Source organism: Pleuronectes platessa, chromosome 19 (genome assembly GCF_947347685.1).
Source record: "Pleuronectes platessa chromosome 19, fPlePla1.1, whole genome shotgun sequence".
NCBI lineage: Eukaryota > Metazoa > Chordata > Actinopteri > Pleuronectiformes > Pleuronectidae > Pleuronectes > Pleuronectes platessa.
Window position 1 is genome coordinate 10,342,543 of NC_070644.1, and position 27,149 is coordinate 10,369,691.

The window sequence follows — 27,149 nt, forward strand, 5'->3', positions numbered from 1 at the left end:
CATTAGCATACTGCTGCCTGCACCTCCTCCCCCTAGAAAGGCTACTGTCTGTCTGTCTGGGGAGCAGCAAACACACACACGCACACACACGCACACACACACACACACACACACACACACACACACACACACACACAATACACGTAAACACAGTCTATGGTACACACAGACACGTATTAGGAAAAATTGTATTTACCCAGTGGATGACTGGGGGAGGATATTCTTTCAACAGAGTTTGGTGTCTTTTACATACTAAACGGCTCTAGGTTGAGTCTCACAATTCAACATCACTGCTAATAAACTGAACTTGTCAAAAAAATGTTTTTATGGCTTGTTTGTTACTGGTTATATTTGCCCTTATATGCACAATATCTTGGTTTTGGTCTTAAACGTTTTATCTTCTTAAATGTAGTATCTTTACTATAATAATTGAGAGTTGTGGACTATTTGCATTGTCTCCATAGAAACACATTTTTACCTGCGCACATTGTGTTTTGTGTTTTTTTCATTGTGCTTTACCTCCGTAATTCCTACGTGCCTTTCTTGCACTGTATGTGTTTCAAGCTATATTTAACTTACATTTTCTTCCGGATCACTAAAGTATCTATCTATCCATCTATCTATCTATCTATCTATCTACCTATCTATATATATATATATCTGTCTATCTAGTTTTATGTATGTATTTGTTTATATCCTGTAAATAAATCATACATATATGTATTGAATTGACAAAGAAATAGGGAGTAAGCTGTCGTGCTTTAGTTGCAAAGTAAGAAAGGAAATTGATCCTCATCTGATGGAAAGTTCTCTGTACAAATACAGGTGGAAACTGTTGTGTTGATAATTAAGAGAGTGCGTGTGTGTCTGTGCCCTCGTGTCTGTGCGCTTGTGTGTGTGTGTGTGTGTGTGTGTGTGTGTGTGTGTGTGTGTGTGTGTGTGTGTGTGTGTGTGTGTGTGTGTGTCCAGAGGGGGGCAGCAGCGCGCTCCCTTCTGCGTTTCGGACATGCAGGCGGTTTGTACTGCTGTGTGTATTCCCTACATTTAGTCTGGCAGGTACAACTTCACTAGCCGGGCTCCTTCACATGTAGATAGTAACCTTATACACGATCCAAAACTACCATCGTGTACATGTGAAGTCAAAGACTAAACATTGGTGGGGTTAATAGTGGGGAAAAGGAGCGCAAGTGCATCCTGAGAGTCCGTACGCAGGGTGAAAGTATGCATTGGTTAAAACCATAGAACTGTAAAACAAGCTAAACGGAATGATTAACAGGACAACATCAGAAATGTTTCATTTGCAGCAGAAAAGTCTTAGAAAGGGAAGGTTTGGATTAAATTGAATATCAAACAACATGTAATCCATTAATTTGGCTGATCCCCATTTTTTATAAACATATATATGTAAAATGAAAATGAAAATGAAACAGGATCCAGGAGGGAAACACTCTAAATTGTCATAAATTGCATACAGGAAGATTTTGTCACTTTTTCTTTAATCGTCCACTTATCAAAAGTTGTTAAATAAGAGCTAAATAGATTAATAGACGCTTTTATAAGAGATAATGGATTTAAAATAGTTCTATAAGTCTTATATTTAGTGTTTATTTATAATTTTAAACTTTAACACTAGTATCTTTAATGTTGGAGTTCGTATCTTTGGGCCTAACTCATACTCCTGTGCTCTATTCTCGCCCTTTTCCTATTTATTGTAATTCCTCTATTCCTTTATGTGTGCGTGCGTGCGTGTGTGTGTGTGTGCTATGTGCGTGCCCGTGAGCGTGCGCCGTGGGCTCCACTTGATCTGTTGTTTGCGCAACACAATCACATTTCTTTTAAGCGACAGGGTGTCTAGACGCACACGTGACCGGGCGCGTCAATGCGCACTGGAGACTGGAGACGGAGCAAGGGCACCCGAACCATCCGCCTCATTTACAGACAGACGCGGAGCCCTCTCCACATCACTCGTCGGCTCCCACACACGGAAACTTCGTGTGAGATTATACGAGCGTTGGATTATTTTTTTATTTTTGTATTTCTGACGGATTCGGCGCCTGAATCTCGTTGTTTTATTTATTTTTTTTTGCGCGGACGTAGCCCGAGGGTCTCTCGCGTTTTTTCCTCCTCGAATGCACAGGGTCAGAGATCCAGTCCTGGATTTGAGTCCCGAGCTCTCCAGCAGACCACAGACCCACTGCACACTCGCACCGTAACGGATAAAACCCGAGTAGAAGCCCGGCTGGTGGTGGCGGTGGAGGAAGGGAAGAGAAAGCCCTTCTCTGCGCAGTCGGATCAAGGATTTTGTGGATTAATGTTCATGAGGACGCGAGCCTCGCTTTCCGTGGGATAATTGTGCGTTTATTTCCAAGCGGGGCCCACAGTTTAGTACAGTTTTTACCGCGATGTTTGTAGGCTCTGCTGAAAACCGACACAGGGTGTGTTTTAAAGGGGTCAGATCGCGGTGCTAGGCTGCACATCACCCAACAAATCCTGACGCATCCGCGGCTACATGCGTCCGCGTTCCCCCCTCTGCCACGGAGGTGTTTAGGCTGCGAGATTCAGTTTTATAGCCCGCTCTTAAACGCCCCACGGGGGTTATGGTTATTTGTCCCCCAGAGGAGACGCTGACTGTCCCGTGAACTGCTGCTCCCCCCCCCCCCCCCCCCACCTCGGTGATCTAGTCTGCAGGAGGCAGAGACTGGCGCATGCTACAGATTTCCTCCGCTCATCCAGCTCATCCCAGTTTTTCCACCGTCTCTTCTCAGGCTGCTTGTCACCGCCTGGACTCGGATCCCGGAATCTTCATGATTTGCGGACACCATGCTCGTTTTTTAGCCGGGGAACCCTCTTTTCGTCCCGCATGTTCAGGACCAAACGATCGGGGCTCGTCCGGCGACTCTGGAGGAGCCGCGCGCCCGTGGAGGGCGACGGGGAGGCGGATAGAGGGACGACGCATGGCTCCGGGGGCTGCTGCATGGGCAAAGCGACAAAGGTGGCCAAGTCCGGCGCCGGGTCCGAGGCCGAACTGAAGGCGTTGACCCACTCCATACTCAAAAAGATTAAAGAGAAACAATTAGAGGTGCTCTTGCAGGCGGTGGAGTCCAAGGGGGGCGCACGGAGCCCCTGCTTGCTCCTGCCCAGCAAAGTGGACGCCAAAGTGGGTCAACAGTCTTACTCTCTCCCCATGCTGCTCTACAAAGTGTTCAGGTGGCCGGACCTCAGGCATTCCTCGGAGCTCAAGAGGCTGTCTTGCTGTGAATCCTACGGGAAAATCAACCCGGAGCTCGTTTGCTGCAACCCGCACCACATGAGCAGGCTTTGTGAACTCGGTGAGCCGGATTATTCTTTTTAAATTACCCCCCACCATCCATCCATCTGTACATCCTCACAACAATATTCATTTCTGCTGGTGTTGTGGGGCCTTATTCTGAATCCAAACACAGTATGTGAAAAGAATTGCCAGTCTTTTAAAGCACCAATTAGCCCAAATCAAATGACATCACCTCCTTTGGCCCACTTGTCTTGAGTTTCCATAAGGTCAAACTGGGCCCAGGTGGAAACCGTGCCAAGTGGTCCTCCTCCATGTTGTCATTGCATTTCAATTTAACATCTTCCCATCCCAGCAATCGACTCTTACAATCATGTTTTTCAAACTATTAAATGTGTTGATTGCCCAGTAAAGATCCATTTATTAGGCTGCCACTCAACATGTTTTCCTTATAAGAGCAGTCTTACTCCAAACTCAAAACAGGGATATTTCCAACTTCATCAAACAAACAGCCCTGTCTGGCATTTCAGCATTTCACAATTGGCATTTCCAAAGTGCAAAAGCGACTCAGCCAGGGCTTTACAGTCTTTCCACGCTGAAGTTTCCAGCCCCCGTGTGTGTGTATGTGCGTGTGCTTGCTTGGCGTCCCGGGCCAAAAGAGGCCCGTATCTCAGTTTGTCCTAGACGCTGATAGTGGCCCTCCTGGCGCCAGGCGGCCCCCTGTTTATCTGCCTGCCAATGAAAGGCAATAGCCGCCCGGCCCCGGCCCTCTCTGCTTTCCTCTGCAGGCTGAGGCTGACAGACACAAACCCCCCTCTTTTTCCCTGAAGAATGAAACTACTCTTATCATAAAGTTGAGATCTCTCCCTTCTCTTCCTATGCTCATGCGTCTTCTTCTTTTTTCCTCCCTCCACATGCAGAGTCTCCTCCTCCTCCATATTCTCGCTATCCCATGGACTATCTTAAACCACCAGGTGAGCCCAGTCTATACACAAACACAGACATGTAGATTTCTGCACAACATGCACATTGACCAGGCTTCTTCTTGTGTTCATAACTGATTATAGGTTGTGTGACATTACATATAGTCTTACACACTTCCCCCTGCAGTGCATTTATGAGTGTGTGTGTGCATTTGTGTGTTTGTAGGAAATGGCTCCATGTTATGTTGTGATTTATGATAGCAGAGTGGCACGCCTGGCTGGCTGGCTGGCCGGGCAGTTCTTGTGTGGCTGACTGCCAGGGCAAAGCAGCACAAAGTTGAGATACCAGCCACAGACTGACTGAGGACGTTACCAGGGGCATATTGTGTGTGTGTGTCTGTATTGTATGGGTGCTTGTTTGTGTGGGTCCATTTTTCTATTGTGAATCGCAGTGAGTGAGAGAGAGAGAAACAGGCAGACAGCGTTGTGTCTGGAGCCAGACAGCCATTATCAACTGGATTGATTGAATTATTAAGGCTGAGGGCTTGTGTGTGTGTGTGTGTGTCGCGTTCCCACATCTCATGTTAGTTTTTGGTTCTGGGGGAGAGCCCTTCCATATGATCTTACAACAGTTTCCCCCACCACTTTACAAGTTTAAGTCTTGTTTAACTGTTATCTGCCTGCGCCTGTGCCAGATTCCACACGCTGCCATTCCCGGGTACCGGAAAAGTGGCATCAAGTTATTTCATCACCTATTAAAGTATGTTAAATTTCAGGATATAACCAGAACAATGTCATAACGGTGGGAGGGTGAAGGAGGTGAGTTTTCTCTACATGTCACCGAAACGGTGACAAAGTATGGGACGTGCTGAGGTCCCTGTTAGTAATTTTCTGATTCTCTCCCTCGCTCATTTGCTCATTTATACCCCCAGTGTGTGGCTATGGTGTCAGTGCAGGAAGAGCTCCGGGTCGAACAATGACCAGTCGGCCGTGCAGCCGTCCAGTTAGTCAGGAGAAGGAGAAAGTGGCTTTCAGTGAGTGGAAACAATAGGAAGTCATAGCAGCTGCAGCTTTGTGTTCTTCAAAAGCTGCCCTTCGCTCCGTCTTTGTCGTATTAACCCACCGGGCTTCCGTCATATTGTTTTGACTTGAAAAGCATTTCAAAGATGGAGCAGACATTTGCCCAAAGATATTGAGAGAGAAATCCTATTTTTAATTATTAAGTACTCGAACCCTCTCACGCTGGTGTGATGTGAGTCTCGGGGCAGGAGTTCATTTTGGAGTCTGTCCTGCGATGAAAGGAAACAAAAAGGTAAATAGGAAATGCAAGCTGGATGCAGAGAGGGGAAATGATTATATAACTTATGTTACCACCCCGTTTCTCCGTACAGAGCAAAGGGGAAGGAAAAAAAACTAACTTAAATTGGTGTGACTGTGTGGGAACTGAGAACAAGAACAGAACACGACGGGGAAAATATCACCAGGCCGTTGAGGACTCTTAGGAATATAAGTGCTAAGTGGAACCATAAAGGGTTCTTTGGCCTTTCTTCAGGTGAACCCTTTTTGGACCCTGGTAGAACTTACTATAAAAAACGCTTATTTACTGTTGACTGGAGACTATGACAAAACACAAGTGCGATTAATTTAATAAAGATTCCAGGTGCATACAAATTTAAAACTTCTGAAATATGTGTAAACTTTACATTTTCAAGGTTGATAATCTAACAACACCTATGCTTTGAACAATATTTGAATACTTCTTTGAACCAAAAGTGAAACCAAAGCCCCTCAGAAAGTGAGCTTTTGGAACCCTTATTTCTAAGAGCGTCTCAAGTAGATGCTTTTATAATACTTTCTATGAAAATGGACATCTCATAAAAAAACATATTTGCATAATTTAAGTGTGCAGCTCACCTGTCATGTTATTTCCTTGTTTGGTTGTGTTCAGCGAGTGCAGCTGCAGTTGTGGTTAATCAAAGGAGACAGTGTCTTCCTGTCTGTGTTGGTGAAGACGGGTGAAAGACAACATATATTAATAGGACAATGGCGCAGGCTGTAGGGTACACACATGCACATGCACACGCATGCACGGAGGACAGACAAGCTTATCATGTAGAAAGACGGGTTTTTCCCCAGCACCTCGGTGAGCTGTCAGTCATCAACTCCTTCCCATTACTGCAGGCTACGACCATTTTCGGCACTATTCTTTGCATTTGCTCGATACGCGGCCGTGTTGAAACATCGTGACATTCAGAAACTCTCACCAGTCAATTTTTAGAAAGCAATTCAATGTAAAAAAAGAGAGAGAAGAGGAATGCGTTTTTTTTTTTTTTTACGATGATGGTTTTATGCTTCCAGCGAGCAGGAAGTGGGGGTTATATGTGTCAGGGCGGCTGTCTGCTCCAGCAGCAGCGGCGGTCAATATGAAAGCAGCCCCAGACGTAAAATGCTACCTTGTCTCGGCTCTGGGGAATATAAATCACACACTGTTTAGCTCTTTCTCTTCGGTAGCCCCCCAACCCCTCCTCTTTAGGGCCTGTGGTCAGCTGTGAACTGTTGCCCGGGGAGACCAGGGCAATGCAGCTGGAAGCCTATGAAAGCCCGGCGGTGCCCCGTGCATCTCCTTATAGCGACCACAGCAGCACGGGCAGCGTCCGGACGGGGCCAGGTTGGCGGCGAGGAATACTTCTGAGATACTTCACGGCTCCTGCGGCTCCGCTCGGCTGCACAGGAGGCCAGCGAGACAATCTGTTAGACAGAGAGTGGAAGTATTCAACAGAAACGCCGTCCTCCTCCGCCTCCCCCTCCTCGCCATATGTGGATGAGATGCTTACCGAGCCCCCACACGCTGTACGGCCTGAATCCGGTTTTCTTCACTCAACGCATTTTGTTTGTTTTCGCCTCTGTGGGATTGAGCTGAATGCAGCAGTCCACGTAATACACCCATCAGGGGAAAACTGCACTTTCAGAGTCACAATCCAGTAAGAGCGGAGGTGGCCACTGCCGCGCACCGTGGTCGGACGGATGGTAGGTGCAGAGCAGCGTTGACGTGCAGCGAAAGGAATGTATCATTAGTGAATTCCAAGCTACCAGCAGCAGCAGCAGCAGCAGCTCTGCGGCAGAGCTAGCCCCTCTCCCAACGGAGTGTACTGCTCTGCCTGACACACACAGCAATTTTGTTGAAGCTCCATTCAGGTGTCATGTCGAAACTAGTCGACGTTACAAGCCTTGGTGGGAGTTCAGCATTCAGATGCTAAGAGGAGGGCGAGAAGAGAATGTCGAGCTTTTCATTCTCGCTGTTTTGCGCCGTTCAGAAAATCTCTGCCGATCGGCTGCCGAGGCCTTTTTGAGGCTCTGCTTGCCTCATTCATTTTTTAAAATTTTTTCCCGGAATGTAGTGTGTCCTGGCAGCGACACCCACATATTTAAGTTATTTTGAGGCACATCGATTTCTGATTCTCTTAAATGCCTAAAATTCACAAAAATAGGATGTTATGAAACATTTATCAGAGGTTTTTGGACGGCTATCAAAGAACAGCAAGTGTTTCACTCCAGTCTTCTAGTGTTTGATCTGTATTTGGTTATTGAGCTGGGATGAGAGTCTGGGGGCCAAACTCTAGCTTTAATCATTAGCAGAGAGAATACAGCCCCTTTCCAGACCCGGCAGCTCGTCTGTGCAGAGATACAGGGCTAACGTTTCTCCTGAAGCAGTGGATTATGGGGGATTATCGGGGGTGTAAGAAACTCTGCTGTGAGGAGTCTTCTGCATGTGTGTGAGAGTGTGAGCTTCGTCGTCAGCGTCTTCATTAGGCATTGATTTCACCAGAGTGATTGACGGTCTCACAGCTGCTGCCCCTCAGACACACACACACACACACACACACACACACACACACACACACACACACACACACACACACACACACACACACACACACACACACACACACACACACACACACACACACACACACAATTACTAATTCAAAGTCTGTCTCTCTCTCCATTAGATTCTCCAGACTCTGGACCCTCATCTAGTGAAACTGGGGGAACAACATACTCGGCCCCTGTGGGGCTTTCAGGTAAACATCCCTTCAAAGAAATTGTTTTCTTCGTCATATATTCTTCTGCTCTGTTTTCCTTTTCCTTTGCATTCCTCCCATCTCCCCTCCATTACTTGTGACGACGAGGCAGTGATTGTGGGGGCCCCTGCTTCCCCTCTGTAATAAAAAAAAAAGAACCAGTGGAGGAGGAGGGTGGTGAATTTCTCCCACATCCACATAAATTCCTCCCTCCTGGCTCTTTGAACAACGCTCCTCTCTTCTCCCTCTCTCATTCCCTCTCATCCCTTCCCTGTGTTATGTTGTAATGGAAGCCAAACACGCTCAGCCATTGTTTGAAGAAGAATATGCTCCGTGCGTGTACTATTGTGTGCGTGTTTGTCTGGGTGTGTTTGTGTGTATACACTGGGGGGATGACCTTGTAGACTCTCCTCGGAGCTCCCTGCGCGGATAAAAGCGAGACGCGGGCACCTTTCCCTCTTCCATCTGTCATGCACGACGTGTTTCGGGCCTCCTTAGCTTTACTTCCCATAATCCCCCTTTGGCAGCGTTTGCCTTCCTTACCCAGCAGCACCCTGTCCATAGGCTACAGAATGAGCGAGAGAAGGAGTTTGCTTTCCGCTGCCTGGAGATCGCTCTATTGCTGTTCTCTGCTTTCCTTCGCCTCAGATGGTTCTCATTACTGGGCCGTTAAAGCCTGTTTTATGTCAGTTGGTGTTCACTGCCCATTTTCCCCCCTCCTTTGTTTGGTGGTAGGGGGATGGAGGGGTTAGACTGCCTGCCTGCGTGTGTGGGAGTGTGTATGTGGGTGTGTGTTCTTAGATGGGAGAGGAGATAGGAGCCTTATTTAAAAGAACAGAGGGACCAAAAATTGACCTCCTCCTCCTCCAGACCCCCAGATGGACACTAAAGTCCTCCCTGTGTGTATTAAGTAAAGACACATTTTAGACCCGGTTGAAAACTGTGAAACCCAAGAAGTGGTGTCTTAAGAGGCACCCCCACGCTCCCTCCCATACTCCGTCCCTCCCTCAGCCAGGCGCACATGCAACCCCTCCTCCTCCTCGCCTGTTTTCCTTCCTGGCGAGGGTGACATGGCAGCGTCGGGTCGGCGCGCCAGTGAATGGGCCCCCTCTGTAAAAGCAGCAGAGGTAGAAGAAGGCCGCGATGGCCAAAGCGCTCTGCCCTCATGATGTCTCTGGCAGGCTGAGAAAAAAAGAAAAAAAAACAGACCGCTCCATTCCTCCTTCCCCCTCCCTCCCCTGCCTCTCTCCTTTTGCTCCCTCCCTCTGGGGCCCTGACAAAAGAAACATGGCTCTCGCGGAGGCCTGCTGCTGACCTTCTGATTCACTCGCTCTGCCCTTTTTATGTTCTTCACCAGACACATTTGCAGAGAGGAAGAAGGAAGAGAGAGGAGGGCGGCTGTGAGGGTAGCAAAGACTTCAGCCAGGAGTCAGCGAGATCTGTGCGTTGTAGTAGAACAATTAAGTGCTTGTCGTCTTTTAGCAGCTGTTGACTTGCTCTGGAGTGGCATGATTTAAAAGAAGTACCCATCTGGAAAGCACAGCTAAGTCCGAGCTGATGAGATGAGGTTAGAGGAAACATCCTTCCTTCTCTGCAGCTCGGAGCGCCAAGGGCCTCCGGGCTGGAAGGAGTTAAAGCGAGCCGCGACAGCGACAAGCACAAATGCAAACTAGGCTGCCTGCCAGGCTACCAGCTCCAAAGCTCCTCTTGCTGGCTCACGTCATCGGCTCGGAACAGAGTGGAGAGTGGCGAAGAGAGGAGAGCAGGGGTTGGTGGCTGTCAGAGGCCTGGGTCTGGGTGTCGGGGGTGCTGATCTCATGACCCTGAGATTGTGTCTTTGTTGTGGATGTGTGTGAAATCAACTGTTCCATGCTTGTGCTGCAAAAACCGCGGTTTGGTTCTGATGCAGATATATTAGTTTGACAGATTTAGGCGTGTTTTTAACATAAGTTGATATAAATGTATCTAAATGTTCTCCAATGTTAAATATTGTCTCAACACAGGCAGATGTGAAAGATCTTTCTATCTAAAATTAGACACGTATCAAATGGAGTTTGGAACTATCTTGTCAAACAGCTCCAGTTTTCTGCTCTTAATAGTTTTGATACTTGGTAATTAGGACGCGTATATTTCAAAGAAGATCAATAGCTTTAGTTTGTATGTGTTGTTGTGTGCGTGTCTCTGTGTGTGTGTGTGCGTGTGTGTGTGTGTGTGTGTGTCCGTGGCATGCCTGCTGGTGCCGTCGGGGACTGACCCGGAGTGCCTGTGTGTAAGAGGATCCAGTCGGGCCCACTGACGTGTACGCACACACTCGCATTCTCACACACACACACACGATACATCCACATAGACAGGCAGATAGAGTGACCTGGTGCGAGCCCTGGCGCACTGCCGACTGTCACACAGGCGCTTCCTCCCACTGCAGGTTAAATTTAGGCCCAGTTGTATTCCTACACCCCCGGCCAGTCACCTCGCTCGACAGACTGTCGTCCGGCCCTTCAGTCAGTCAATTAGTCATCCGGTGAATCGGCAGGAGGTCTAACCTTCATCGGGGGGCTCTGACAGAGATTAAATTTAGTCTTAGCACCTCAGGTCGTTAAATCCTACTCGTTCTGCTGTCACACGGAGGGCCCCTGGAGAAACGGCCCATTTTTGGTCCAGGCCCAGTGAGAGAAGGCCCCGTTTGCGTTGTTTTGAATTTGTTTATCGCAGATGTAATAACTAAGACGCTATCTTAGGATTCTTTTTTGGAAACTAACTAAGCAACAAACAGCTCAGAAACAGAGAAGCCTCAGTCTCTCGTACTCCCTCTCTGTCTCTCTCTGCATTCCTGCCTTGTTTGGGTTAGTAGGGAAAGGAAAGGGCTGCGCAGGATATGACCTCATGTCTTTGAGGAAAAGGCGAGCGGACAGGGAGGCAGCCGAGGCCCCGTCTTGACGGAAAACAAACACTGGGGTGCACCAACCAGAAAGCAAGGAGGGAGGAGAAGGAGAGAAAGAAACTGAGCATTTTCTTATACTTATTTATTTATTTTGAGATCAAATGTACATGTCAATTGTTACATCCAAGTGACGTGACATTTTTGTGAGAAAACAGACCCTTTCTTTACCGTAAAAACTGTTTCTGTTTAAATCCCGATCTTTCTTTTTGTCGCTTAATTTTCTCCCTCCATTGCTCGAAACAGTTAGAGGAAGAAATGAAGTGGGAGAGAAGATGGCGGCTTTGGGTGGAGGGAGAGATGGCCGGCAGCTCTGCTCTGTTCTCTGTAATTTGGAGGCCGTGTGTTCGCCGTCGAGCAGAGCGGAGCCGGGCCGCTCCGCGCCGGGCCAGGATCTCTCATTACTCCCCACTTCCTCTCCTTGCGCGGCAGCCAAGCCGCCTCTTGGCAAGGGACTCAAGTTTGGTTTTGGCCGTCCTCTTGTTCCCCACCCTGTGTCATTATGTTGCGCAAATCGAAAAAACAGCAGAGCGGAGACGGCGGAAGATGGAGAGAGAGAGGGGAAGGGAAGAAGAGAGGCGAGGATAGGGCAGAGCGTGCACAAGCTTTTTGGTAGATTTTCTCTCAGATTCGTGTTGTCTTCTTCTTAGCGTAGCATCGAGGTAGCATTTCTATTTGAAAACATTTGCCTACCTTAGCATAGCCTGTTGACTGAAAGGTGGGCTATGCAGATTTGGCACCGAGCCCGAGCTGGATGAGAGCCCAGAACAAGATGAACATTGTTTTGGTTTGCAGTCACTTTGTGGAAGTGAATTTAAAAAAAGATATATATTAACCACAGTGTATGAAGAAATGAAGTGAGAGAATGTGTGTGTGAAGGAGAAAGAGGAAGCGACGAAGGACGCCTTCCTCGTCCCCCTTTTGCAGAATAAAAAATGAAAATTGATATTAAGTGGAGACACATTTCTGCAGACGTGTGTGTGTGTGTGAGAGATTTCTGGTGTGACACACATGGCGGCCGTCTCCACCCGCCTGCCTGCTCATTCATGTAGTCACTTTGTCTTTTGTTTACTCAGACTGGTGTGCGTGTGTCTTTATCTCAGGGACAGACAGACAGACAGTCTCAGCCACATCTCTATCACAGACCACAGTGCTTGCATACCACACACACACACACACTCACAGAAATACAGTTCAGAGGTACATCATTATTATGAAGTGAGTAACAACACCGTAGAAGCGCCGACCGCACACAACTGGCTCTGTTGGTTATGGCGCGTCTATTATTTTAGTTCCCACGGTGTTTGGGCGCCACAACAATGCAGCTGATTGTTCGGCTTGTCTGTCCATCTGCCCGTTGCAGTGGGTGATCTCCTGACGTGTGTTTGCAAAAGTGAGCTGATGACATCATTACGGCCCGCCTGGCACCCGGGTATCCAGCTAGCCAGTGTTTATTTGTCCTGTCACCCTGGGAAAATGGGGCATGCCGGGGGGGAACCGTGTGTGTGTGTGCGAAGGTCAACATGATGAAGTGTTTGAATAATAACTCAGGACGGACGTGTAACACTGGTACACAACGTCCACATCGTTCTATAATGTGGCTGCAAATGGAAGAGTCCCCCAAGTTTGTTATGAAAGCGTCTCGAGTTTTATCTCAGAGGAAGAAAAACACAATTCCCAGAGCGACATCAAGACATTTGGATCAAGTAATCACAGCAGAACACGTCCACTCAGAGAAAAGGATGCCATAGATGGAGGCATTAGGAAAACATGCTCCATTTCTCCATCTTTATCTTCTTCTTCCGCCCCCCCGCTCTGTCGTGGCCGGATGGTTCATGTTGGAGATGGCGTGTGTGCGAGTCGTTCTCTCTATCTATGTTTCTGCGAGGAGTCAGATCGGCAGATAGCAAAACTGTGCCACTCCCCTGTGTGGTTTTCCTGCCATCAGGGCTTATTTACGCTTCTTGAAATTGGCACTTCCTCTGTCACCTACTTAACCCACAACCATATATTCTTCTTTAAAGTCGGATACATCGGTCTGTATTTAAGTAATGCATAATGTTGCGCTGGTGGAAAAAGTCCCATCAAACCTTTTTGTGTTCCTACATCGATCTGCCGCAGCGTTTTCAGTCTTCTCTGTGTAGTCTGGATGCCAGGAGTATAAAAACATGGTAATGTGGATGAAGCCACAGTGTGAGACTACATTTGCTCCTACAAGCAAAAACCTGGCTCACATTTATGCGGCTGTGTTGTATTGATGTGAGACAAGAACTATTCCTCTGTTTTTACCTCACAAATTGGATTGGTAAAGTGTTCTTTTTCTGAAGGGGTCGCCTGACTTTGAATTTCTCTCCGCGGAGGAGAGTGCAGCGTAGGAGGACTCAACCTTCTACAAGACCAAACAGTCTTTTGTGAACGCAGACAGGAAATGCTGCGGCTTTCATTACAGACGGAAACACGCTCATGCTCACAAGGTTGAGCATATACGGCGTGGCAGGGGGAACGAGAGGAATGCCTCCAGGGTGACCCTCGACCTTTGGAATAGACTTTCCCCCGGCTCGGGAGAGGGTGTTGACTTAGAAAATAAGGCGCTGTGAAGAGTCCTTCCTTCCCCCTTGAGCTGTTTCCTTCATGTCTTCCTCATTCCTCTCTTCAGCCGCCCTGTGTGTGTCTGATGACGACAGTGTCATTACGGTCTGGGCTGAGTAAGGCGTGCACACACTCACACACACACTCGCACACACACATAAATACACACACATAGAGCTCTCAGGGATCGATACGAGACAGTTCTCAGGAGCCTCCTCACTATTTACTGATGTTGATAGTGTTGTGTCCAGAACTGAAGGTTGAAAATCGTGTGTGTGTGCGTAAGTGCATGCATGTGTCTGCATGAGGGTGTAGGCGTGTTACTGTGACTGTGTTGACTTCTAAGAATAGTAGGGACCTGGTGTGTGTGTGTGTGTGGGTGTGGGTGTGCAGAGTCAGACAGAGGTAATGATTAACCTTTCCAGACTGTGCTTCTGGCCCTGAGAGAAGCTCCCAGTCTGTCATCGCCCATCCCCCCCCCCTTCCAGCCCCCCCCCCCAGACCAAGTGCAATTGTCTCAGCTAGCGTGGCGTCCGCTCCTAAAGGCCGTAGGACCATTGAAAGCCATGGGGGAGCCGGCGGTGTGTGTGTGTGTGTGTGTGTGTGTTTCTGTTTGCTAAATATTCCCTGATTGTGGTATGGTTTCATTTACATTTATGAAGTGCTTTGAAGAGCAACCCCCCCCACCCCCCCCCCCCCAAATACCATAAGCTTATCTCTCATTAAATACCTAAAAAGATATGGCTGCAGGGTGCCGTTTGTGTTTGCACATTTTGATAATGGCTAATAGCTCTCATTAGAGGCTCCTTGCTTTTTCTTATATTGCAGTAAAAAGCTTTTTACAAGACCTGGTATCATTATGATCAAGGTCACATGAAGCTCTCCACACCAGTGTCTTTCTGCAATCATGGAGGGGAGAGGGGGGGATGGACCCCATGGGACAAACCAGACTGGGAAGCAGACAACTGACACAGGCAGGGCAGAGCAGAAAAGGGGCCGGGTTGTGACAGATGGCCCCGGGGCCGCCGGCTAGCCAGCTTATCTTCAGCGAGGAGAGAAGCCTGAGACGCACACTGGGCTGAAAGGCTGCAGAGCAGACAAGCAGGTGGGGGCGGCAGACAGATAGACGGACTAATGCTCCGGTAGGCAGACACCCAGACACATGCACAGACAGGGGTGGCAGTCGGCGACACCGTCTGACGCACGCGCTCACCTACATGAGAAGCACCTGAAATAGTGTCAGTCTGAAACACGAGGCGCTCTGAGCAGCAGACATCTCGCACGTCAACGCGCACACAAACGCGATGTGTTAATATTTAAAATGCAGTGAAATGAGCCGTGCACTTGGAATAAGGTGTGCTGGTACGGGGTCACTCACATTATAGTGTGTGTGTGTGTTCAGCAGCATTACTCATGAGGTGTAAGCTCATCTGCTGTCAGGACAAGCTGTGAACATACTCCTCACAAGGCTGCGCCCCACAGATGGAGGAGTCTGCCTGTTTCTCTCTCTCTTTCTCTCTCGCTCTCCCTCCCGCTCTGCTGACGTCCCAAAAAGAAAAAAGGACAAATCTGGACCGAATTCTGAAGCTATATTTAAATTTTAGTCGCAAATCTCTGATTAGTTTTCGGTCGGTACTTCTTGTTCGACTGTGGAGAATGCGAAGAATTCATGGGAGCTGCTGTCAGCCCTGCATAAAAATATACAAAAAAGCCCCGAAGAAGCTACTGCACTCAATCCAAGTGATCATTTGCTTGGTATTGAAATATACTAGAATAGTATTTTACATTACATTTCAGAGGGAAATAGTGTACTTTTTATTCTTTCTTCATCTGCTTACTTTGGAAGGAAGTGGAATGAGTCAGGCAGAAACCCATTAAATACTGATGTGGATTCAGATCTGCAGGCGGACACATTAACTCGAACACTGCGAGATTGGACATTTTGCAACATCTTTGTGGATTCCCTACTAAAATCAGGCTAGTTTATATGAGCTTGTGCAATTTGATGCAGCTTTATTTATACATTATCAGCAGCTTATAAAATACAACATATTATTATAGACTTTGGTATAATGTCCTCTGTGGCTGTAGAGGAAGTCTAAGAAAATATTGTCATCGTGATGTCATCAGATATCCAGTTATTACAAACTGGATTTTGCAGATTCAAGGCACCAGTGTTTTCACCAGACACCGAAGACATCACAGCTTTACTTGTTCCCCCATCATATTTCTCTCTGTTGTTTTTCTGTCTCTCCTTCCAACTGTTTTGCTTTCATCCTTACCCCCCTCTCTCTCTCTCTCTCTCTCTCTCTCTCTCCCTCCTCTGTGGTTCTCACCGCCAGTCGGGAGTTTCTGAGAGGAGAGGAGAGGCGACGAGGGAGGGGAAGCGGGGCAGTTAGTGCAGTCCTGAATAGCAGGGTGTTTTCAGGCTGCAATGACAGGCTCAGACAAGCAGCCGCTCTAATGACCTCTGACGCCAGGGCCTGTCTCTCTCAGCAATAACAAACACACACACATAAAGACACACACACACACACACACACACACAGGGCCCCACAGGTGAGCTCCGCCAGCAGGCCCTGTGTCAGCTGTTAAGAAAGTCCACCGCGTCCTTCGTCTTGGTGGTTCCTGTACGTACACGCAGAGCAGACGTGAGAGCAAGGCCTGGGTCAGAGACTCTGCTTGACATCATCCTGAGACGTGGGAGACACTTTTCTGTCTCTTATCTCCAAGATAAATGCTTTTCTTCCTTCCATTTAGTCTGAGGTAGATAACCGGGTACTTAGTTTCCCCCCGGCACCCCGTAGGGACGGATTTACGATAAACTCCCCGAGGCTTGGCTAGGACCAACTTCAAAGAACACAGCCCCTCTTGTTTTACGGAAGGCATGCTTTCAGCCCCCCCCCCCTCCGTTTCTGTGTCTCTTCTCCCAGCGTTGTCTTGTTCTTCCCTTTTTTTTCCTCCCTCCCTTGCGTCTAATGAAGGGGCTAATGACAGGCCGCGGCTAGTCCGCTCGGGCCGACAGAGATCCTGCCGCATTAATGTTGCAGTTTGTCTCAGACGGGACCTTCCAAATTGCCGGTTGCGTTCACAGCCACCGCAGGATGAAACGAGGAGTAAGGGTGGGGGCGTGCGGTGGTAGGCTGGGGTCGGATGGGAAGGATCGGGCCGACTGAAACCGCTCAGAGGGAGGCTCTGTTCAGTCCCCCCCCCCGTCACATATATTTCCTCTCTTAGAGCTTTCTTAACCCTTGAATGTGTCTTTCATCCAGGCTGGATTTGAGTGTGTATGTGACCGAGCGGGAGAGAGAGAGAGACAGGATGTACAAATTGATTGCTGAGCAGTTGATAGAAGCAGTAGGTGATTAGGTGAAGTGGGGAGAGGAAGCAAAGTTGCAAAAGTAACAGTCAAAATATCGGAAAAAGCATTCCTTCTCTCCCCTCACCTCGCCCCCTCTTTTTCTTTTCCTTCTCTCTCTCTCTCTCTCGCTCTCGCTCTCGCTCTCTCTCTCTGTCTCCCTCTATTTCCCTCGCGCCTGACTGGCTCCCACTTTTCTAGCTCGGAGCCAGATTTCTGCGGAATAGAGATATGAAGAGGGAAGAGGGACGGCGCAGGAGGCACACGAAAAGGGAGACAGGGGAGGGAGGAGGTGGTGGCGGCGGGGGTTGGAAACTGGAGCATGGCCAATGCTACACTTCTTTTACGCTCAGGGGGAAACTTTAGACTGGAGAGACCTGGCTTGTCAACAATTCAGACACCAGGGCTTGAGAGTTAACGGCCATCCTCTCTCGGCGGCAAAACGCCATGTGCTTTCGCCGTAGATGGGGGGGGAATGGTTGGGGAATTGTTTACGCGCTTGTGTGAAAGTCCCCTTCGTCCCCTTGCCGTTGCTCAGTTACCGCGGCCTCGTCTTCCTCGGCAAATTCAGACAGAACGTTTCTGATTTCCTCTAGCAGGGTGAAGCATGTTGCCGTAGGGAGACTATCGGGACGGGCCGGTTGACGTCAGCACATTGTTGGCCACGCCGCTACAAAAATACAGCCAGACAGACGATAAGCGTTTAATTCCTAGACAAATATTGTACTGCGTGTGGACACTTGCCTGCCAATGTCTCTGAGTTGCTTCTCCTGTCTGAAGTCCAGGAATTCCAACATGGTTTTTCCTGTATGGCAGAAATTGAGGATGACAGTTGAGTTTTGGCTCTCGACTAAAGCACATTCTCCATTTCCCAAAACAGGGATAAGGAAGAGGTTGTGCAGAAATACAAATGTTTACAAAGATATTTCTCATCATCCCTCATCCCAGCCTCCTGCACTCATCTTCCCCCCTCTCTTCTTGTCTTTGCTTCTTGATGTGTGTTTTCATGTTTCAGTGCCCACACGTTGTTACTGCGCCCCTTTTTCACCTGTCTAACCATCTCCTTCCTCTGTTTCCTCCCTCAGATTCCCTGGCAATGCAGGAGTCTGGCGAGCGGTCCCATTGGTGCGTGGTGGCATACTGGGAGGAGAAGACACGCGTCGGGCGCCTCTACTCGGTCCAGGAGCCCTCCCTGGACATCTTCTATGATCTACCTCAGGGGAACGGCTTCTGTCTGGGTCAGCTCTGCTCCGATAACAAGTCCCAGCTGGTGCAGATGGTGCGGGCCAAGATCGGCTATGGCATCCAGCTGACGCGTGAGCCGGACGGGGTGTGGGTCTACAACCGCAGCTGCTACCCAATCTTCATTAAGTCGGCCACACTGGACAACCCGGACTCGCGCACGCTGCTGGTGCACAAGGTGTTCCCCGGGTTCTCCATCAAAGCTTTTGACTATGACAAGGCCGGCAGCCTGCAGCGGCCCAACGACCACGAGTTCACGCAGCAGCCTCGCACAGGCTTCACTGTGCAGATAAGCTTTGTGAAGGGCTGGGGACAGTGCTACACCAGACAGTTCATCAGCAGCTGCCCGTGCTGGTTGGAAGTCATCTTCAACACACGATAGCAGCAGCCTTCCCCACCTCTTCTGCCCCCTTCACAAACAGACTACACCTTCTTTCCCTTTTTTTGTTTTGTTCCAGGGGTTCAAAGAGAGGAAAAAGGTTTCAAAAGAAGACGAAAGTATACGATTCTGACGGACTTTGTTTAATAAACGACAAAGATTTAATTAAATAAAAATAAGAAGCGAAAAATGTATTTTATGTTATATATAAATATATTATTAATTGTAAATATGAAGACGTTTTATATGCATCATTATTTATGTATTGTGCAATGTGTTGATGAAAAAGAAAATAAGATGCACTTTGCTTAATATAAATGCAAAACAAAGAAATGCCAAAATAAAAAAAATGTACAAATAACACGTTTTACCTTTTGGGTTTGTGGTGGTTTCATTCATTTTTTTTCAGGGGTTGGTTTGTTTTGTGCATCATCCGAATGGGATTACTCGAATGAACCCGCTTGAAAATTGCGTCGCTGAAGGATGTCACGTCGCGGATCACCAAAGCGTTTCCCCTGTGAGACATGAGTCATAGTTTTACAGCGCCGTAGCTCACTGTCCCCTCTCTCACAGGCTCATTATGCCTTTTTTTTTTTTCTTTTTTTTTTAATTGGGCTGTTCAGGAGTTATTTCGGGATGAATGTCCCTCTTCCTCCTGTGTCATTAATCGACCGGTGACATCAGAGCCAGGAAGCGGTACTGCGAAATTTCAGGAACCAATAAAGTCAACAGACGACCCAGCTTCCTCAAGGAGCCGTCTCGTTTGAATTGGCCTGTAGAGGAAGGAGCGTGTTACCTGTATCAAACAATCACATTGAGAATTTCGGGGCCACACCGGAGGGAACACACACGTACTGGAAGATTCCAAACTTTTCCTAGACATCTTAGATTTCAGAGAGACTGGAGCAAGAATGCGTTTAGAGACAAAGGCCTATTTATGACCCATTGTATTTCTAAAAACAAGACAAAACAGATTTCCTTCTATCAAACCCGAACAGTGCGTGCGTGCATGAGTGTGTGTCTGTCTGGGCCTCATCCTATTGCTAGTCAGATGGGTGTCTGTGAAGAGGATTACTACTGTAAGCCTGCTTTACCCACACACACTGTCTCAAAGACCTACATTCACAAGACCCACTTTCCGCACCATCCATCCCCCATCCGCTGCTTTGTTCGACAACACTGTGGAAAAAAGAAAAAACTGAGAATTTAGGCAAAGGAACAACATACTTAGTGGTACAAGCAGGATTTAAATAGAGCATGTGTGTGTGTGTGTGTGTGTGTGTGCCTCTTTTCCTGTCTATCAATTATTACAAAAGACCTGATTGAAGAAATCTTTCGTAAAAGGCAGGAATTTTCTTGTCCCAGAAACAGATATCGTCAAACACAGTTCAAATGTATCTCCATTTCTCATCTATAATAGTTATAACATATCACACAAAAAAAAGAACTAATTGACACATGTTATAATTCAGACAATTAAATATTCATCAAAGATAAATACCTATGTCGGTATTAGTGTTATTTGACTGTATAAAGTTTCCTCTGTGTTCACACGTGTTTAAAATCTTTCCCTCCTGTTTTAATAATGAAGGTGCCCAGATCATAAATTACTTCTGCCTCTTTATATTTAGCATAGACTCTAGAAACAAAGCTTCCTCGACAAGGAATATAAAATATCCCACCAGGGTGGCAGGACCACATGGTGCGACCCTGTTCCTTGACATCATGCACTTTAAACTCATGGCCATCGCCGCGCCCGCCCCATCAGTAATCCCTAACCCTGCTAATACAACTAAAGCGGCTCTGAGCTATGTGTGTATGTTCGTGTATGCTGTGTGTGTGTGTGTGTGTGTGTGTGTGTGAGAGAGGAATGGCCTCATATCCATGACTTCCCTCAGACAGGGTGACCCTGATTCTGCACAGCAATAATTCCATTAAAACTAATACAGATTTCAGCAGTGTCTCTAGTGGGCATGGAGATCTGCAGAATATTACACTTGTAAGCTGTTTGTGTGAGAGCAGCTTTGAGGAGAAAAACACTTGACAGGCTGGTACCAGTTTTATAAGTCTGAGTATGTTTCAATTTAACTATTGATGCCGTCAGAATTACAAATGAATAAAGGCTCTATATATATCCATGGCTGCGGGAAGAATGCTGTATAAGTTCACACATTTTAAATACCATCTACATTAAAAAAAATATCAATGAAGCTGTATAAGTAAAATAGGAAAAATTTGAGTATTGAAGAAAAAATATATAAATATATAATAGTATATAATACTTTATTGATCCCTGGGGGAACTCAGGTATTTATTTAAAATTGAAACTTCACTAACCTAAGCTTTTAATTCGAATGGAATAATGTATTTGACAAAAACATCTCTCTACTTCTTCCTCAATTATATTCTGTAGCGTACGTTCTTCTTCTTTAGCGAAACAGCGCCCCTCTGGAGTCTAACGCTGGGTACATAAAAGTCATTGAGTGGTGAAAGGTGGTATAACACCTTTATCGTCCAGGTGACACAGGTCTGCACAGAGAGATCCAGGTGTTTGCGTCGTCTAATCAAAAATGGCGGTTAACAAGCAGACTATGAAGGGTAAGGGTTAAGGTTACTATGAAGACAGACAAACTAGACTTTAACAATCCATTCACTACTAGTTGGATTAACTAGTTCTCCAGGGTGGTTAGTTATGTCCGGTGCTATGGTTTTGTAAGACTGAAGAAAAGGTCGAGTGCAACGGCACGTGTCTATCACCTGGATCATTACCACGTCCCCTTTATCAAACATGAGATCAGCCAAACGTGAGTCAAAGCTCTCAGTCTGTCTCTTTACTGACGCTTACATGCGCTGCTGTGGTTTGTCTGTGGCTGACATGGAGGCTGCCCTGGGTAAATGTAGATCTGTAGGTCGAACAGTGACTACAAGGTTTGCAAGGACTAGCTGTTCCCTCACCTGTCCTCAGGTGGTTGTTGCATGTTTGTCAAGACCTTTAGTTTATGGCCTGGATTTAAAAAGACAAGTAATATGAATGCCCCCCCCCCCCCCCCCCCCCCGTTTGTTTAACCTTAAAAGACAGACTTGAATAAACCCAGAGCTATACAGAGGTGCAATGATTAATAATGAAATAATGGATTAGTGGATGGCCGACAATTAATCAACCGCTATTTTGGCAATTGAATAATCATAACTCTTTTCGTTTTTTAAAGCGTGAACGTAAAACAATTGCTGGTTCCGTCTTCTCCAACGTGCAGGGGATGCTGTTCTTTGTTGCACATGATAGGTTGCTGTTGAGGGTTGAACCCTATGGTTGAACCTTCGATCAGATTACATTTTTAAACCACTTTTCATGCAAACAATTGAATACTAAATGCTCTACAGAATTAAAGCAATAAAAACAATCAAAAGAATCTGCACATGTGGAAACGTACACACATGTGCAGCTAGCACGGTGAAACGTGTGATCCACATGCTCACGTGTTTTCTACCGTCCACAGATGTTCACAACACATTTGTGACAACCATGGCAGATGCAGGTAGATCATGACAAAATTCAAACGGATGCTTCGGTCCATCAATCTACATGAGGCGCACACACACACACACACACACACACACACACACGCCACCTCCACACCGGTGTTGCCTTCCTGTTGTTTATATAGACACATAACTAAGTGATGTGCTAATTAATAAATTAACATCACCTATATATAATATACAATACATTTCAATTGACTATTTACCCAAGAACAAGGATATGTTAACTGTATCCATTCATCCATTAAATATACCACTTATCCTTAAGGGTGCTGGAGCCAAGCTGACATTGGGCGAAAGGTGGGGCAGACGTTGGACAAATATTGATATATGATACCATATTAAGGAATACTGAAACACCATGTCTGATTAATAGTCTGTAGAATGTTTTATATATGAAATGTAATGCTGAAAAGAAATAGACCTGAATATGTTCCATCCTTTCCTTTCAGTGTAAAATATATTGAATTCACTGGGCTTTATTTCACAGTATAATCCAATACTGTTAGCCTACGTGTTGAACAGCAGCTTCTAAGAATCAAACCAGCATGTGGTTTCTCTGTGAGGAAAACACCCATGCAGCCTATAGCAGGTCATGCACTTCCTATGCATGTGTGTTTACGTATAGAGGGTTTTGTGTGTGCGGGTGTGTATAAAGACCTGGGGGGTTGGGAGGGTTGTTTTGTGTAGGTGGGGCCTTACAAGCCTGTGTGTGTGAGGTTAGCGGGGTTTGTATGGCCTTTTCTTTGTGTGTGTGAGTGTTTCCTGACCTTTTCAACTCGGGAATACTGTTTTTTTTTTCTAATAAGAATCTCATCCAACATCGGATCTGACATCCTGTTGGCTGTTATAACTAAATTGCCTGTTGTGGATTTGTCTGTAATGTGATTCATCTTAAACGGCATAATTGTTTGAGATGTCCTATATATGTGGTGTGTATATATAGATCAAAAGAGCCGGCATGCTTTGTCTTTGTCATTGCATTTTCGTGCCGTGCCATATACATTATATGCTGTGTGTGTGTGTGTGTGTTGGCTCATGTATGTCCATGTATTCCTGCACACGTGCCTGCCTGCATGTAGGGATGCAGCAACAAAGTCCTGTGCCGGTAGACACAAAGCCGCCCCCCCCCCATCCCCCTCTTCCTCCTCCCTGGGGGGGGGGGGGGGGTGTAAGTCTGTCTATGTGCCTGCTCCCAGCAGGAGGGGGGCTGGAGCCCAGGATGGGAGGCTATGGAGGTGGCGGGGGCGGGGGCAGTCTAGCCATGTTTACAGCCTGTGATGTGCCGTTGGGGGTTAAAAGAAGGGGACAGTCACTTCTGGCATTCTAATGCTTATTTAGCTGTAGCACGGCCTGCAGTCATTTGTTCCCTGACCTCAGCAAAACACAGAAAATATCACAGACAAGCACAATATATAATGGCTGAAATGTACTCCATTTCCAGACATGAACAAAATAGGTATATTAGTTTGCGTTTGATCTTGGCTACAAATAACACACCCTCTTAATTCACAGTCCCTGTGCTCAATTAAAAGATTTTGATATAATGCTGTAACTTAAAATCAGCTCCAAGTGGCATGTCGTTGATTTTCATTAAGAGAAATGTTTTCAGTGAAGCACTCTGTGTTGGATTTTCAAGTCATTATTGATCTGTTGCTGGGCAGTGTCAGACACAGGACTGCTTTTCTGCACAGGCTGTAATCAGAGTTTGTGAGTTCAGATGCCAGTACTTATTCATCTCCATGACAACTGCTAATGTGACACCACATGTTTTTGTGTGGAGTATAAAAACATGGACATTGCATCTCTGAGAAGTTTTTAAAGAAATGTCTTATATTAGTTTTGTTGCTTTCAATCATCTTTCTCAAGCTGCTTTCAGATACGCATTGACATTTTCCTTGGAGGCTGTGTGTGAGAATGCAAATGTGTGTGCCAGGTCTGTGTATGGCTCTGCATAAGGTACATGTGTATACGTCGGCTGTAGAAGCATGAATTGGGCTTAAGAACTGTTTTCAACATTTTCCTGCTGTATTCTCACATAGGCTCACTCAGCCATTTTCAGGATATTTTACCAGGGGGCTGGCAAAAAAAATTCTGGAAAATGTCTGGACCAACTTAGTCTACCATTTGTGTTCTCTCATACAGCCCCTCCAGACAATTGAGTATTCAGTGCATGTCTGAGAGCTTTTGAGGTGTAGAGGTGCTTTTTTTTCTTTAAAAGCTGCCATTATCTTTTATAGATGACAAAGAGTGATTTTTCTTTTTTATTGGGTCTTTTGGTAAGTGGTACTCAAAAAAAGGATTCTTGAGTACGAAATATTTTTCCTCTGTAGGTTTTTACAGAATCAAATCTTTCTACAAAGCTGAATATAGATGTAAAGATGATGATGTGGATGTCTATATGTCCTCGTACAGATACCCTTATTTTATATATTATACCCCCACTTCCCAGCGCAAACATCACATCATGTTAAATCATAACATGCAGTCCACTCTTCTCCCTCTATGTATTTATACACCCAGCATGTGCGTATTATTACTCTGATCAATCAAGAGAAATGTCAGTGAACACACAGAACATACCCAATGAAATATGATTGATAGGTGCAATATCAGCATGAGCCAAGCTAGAGATGACACAATATCCTCTCCCTTTTCCTTTTCAATTACCTTACCCAAGAAGAGCCATCCTCTCGCCTGACTTTGGATTATGAATTGCTCTGTCCTCTGTCCTATTGGGCTTTTGGTCCCAGAGGCCCCCGAAAAATCCCACAGAAGAACAACGTCAATGCCAGTTGCTGACACAGAGCTGACTTTAATAAAGCAATGGGAAATTCATTTTGCAAAGGAAGGCACGGTATCATGTGCGCTCCTATTCATATACATGAGAAAATATGTGTACAAACATGGGTGTCGTAAAGTAAGCATTCATTGAAAGTACATATCGTCCTGCTCCAGTATCACAGATGAACTGTGCCGTATCATATGAGCAGCCGGGCGTCTAGTCAGCCGTCTGAAACAGGATTCCTTCCAGCAGGAGGATAACCGAGGTTGAGGGCTAAACCACCACATCGCTATTGCTCCTCTCACAGTTTGGTGTGAGATGACAAACGCCTCCATGTCGATTACACCATTTCTGGCATTTTACAACTTGGTTAACACTACAGCGGCAACACAAACCTCTGCTGGAGTTGAAGTTGCCTAAAGTTGTGTTGCTTTTTTTCCGATTGATGCAGAGTTTGTGTTGGGGAGAGAACAGAGAAAGGAAAGGCTAATTTGAAGAAATGGTCGCAACCAATGTGGTAATCTCAGACAAATGCTTTCAGTCAAAAGTTGGTTGAATGTTTGGCTTGAGTTCTGTTGGGGTTGTTGGTCCCTGTGTTACTTTGTGTTTGTGTATAAGTTTGTGTATTTGTCCTGTCTGTAATGCTGAGTTTGTCAGATTCCTGTGTGGATTGAACTAAATGAGGGCTGTGGAATGTGAGTGGAGGGCAATCATGGCAGACCGACAGGAGTAACCAGATACCGGCTGCCAGACTTCAGAGGAGTGGGAATCCCTCTGTGCCGACACACCACCTCCTGCAGGAGACACTTTGGCTGGGACCCTAAAAACCCTCCCCCTTCCTTTAATTCAGACCTGGCCCTTAGTGGCCTGCCTCCCCCCTCCCACCCGCGCTGCAAAAACCTGCCTTTTGTCTACTTGTCCTTATAGTGTCTGCATACAGCCTCTATAAAAATAACATTGTATTTCTACAAATCTCAAGCTGAGTTAATTAATCAATTTGTTGATTGAAGGTAAATTAATCTGCAAATATTTGGAAAATCAGTTGATCAGATCAGTCACTTGTCCCAGCCACTCATTTGAGAGGATTTGGCACTTTTATTTTTCCATTAGGTTAAATAAAAAAAACAATACCTCTGACAAGGTGTTATTATTTATTAAATTCTGCCATGTTCTCGGTCATTGGGTAAATTGATTATTGACGGGCAGCAGATAAAAAAGGATTTTGAGTAGAAAAATGCCTGTGCACCAGCTTATAACACTTATTATAAATGACATCATGCGATAGAAAAACCTTAACTTTTTTGTAACCTGTAGAAAGTTATATTTAAACAAAATTCCTTTCTAATAGGAAATTTGTTTCAAATATTCTCTTTCCAGAAAAACTGTTACAGTATGATTGAGGATGGTATACACTATGGAAAACATTGATTGCACAATTTTGTTATTAAAATGAATAGGTTAGACTGAATGAATAATCATATCAATGACTGCTGCCAAAGTCTACTATGAAAAAGCATTTTACTTCTTTCCCTTATGGTCAACACACCAAAGACCTGCATGTTACAAACATTCAGAGTTTTCACTTTAATACGAACAAACACCCACGCATGGTCACACGCACAAATATGAATGGAGGAATTGGTTGATCTTTATCTCACTTTCTGGATCAGACCGTGACCCTGCTGTCTTCCGCGCGCGCGCGCACACACACACACACACACACACACACACACACACACACACACACACACACACACACACAGAGGATGGGATAGATGATGTTATCAGAGAAGAACACAAAATCTGACAAAATACCAGATATGGCTGTAATTGCTGGAGGACATGCTCCTTCTGCTTTTCTGTGCATCTCCTCTTTAGACATGTTTGTTCATCTTTTCCCAACTTTAAATGTTTCCCCTGATATGGGTCCTCAGTTTGCAGTGAACAAATAAAATATGGCACCCAAGTTCCAAAAGAAAACCCTAGTACTGACTTGTACCTGCTATCTATTGTGCCCTGAGGCTTAATCTATACGACTGTTTTCA

The 27,149-nt window shown here is 46.1% G+C and overlaps 1 protein-coding gene across 1 annotated transcript; it reads left to right on the forward strand.

Annotated features, from left to right (window-relative positions):
* The first annotated feature begins 1,846 nt into the window (after window positions 1-1,846).
* On the forward strand, window positions 1,847-19,140 carry smad7 (SMAD family member 7). Its single transcript, XM_053411583.1, has 4 exons — window positions 1,847-3,329; window positions 4,189-4,242; window positions 8,202-8,273; window positions 18,244-19,140. The coding sequence occupies exons 1-4, from the start codon at window positions 2,861-2,863 to the stop codon at window positions 18,780-18,782; spliced, it is 1,134 nt and encodes a 377-aa protein (XP_053267558.1). The 5' UTR covers window positions 1,847-2,860; the 3' UTR covers window positions 18,783-19,140.
* Window positions 19,141-27,149: the final 8,009 nt, after the last annotated feature.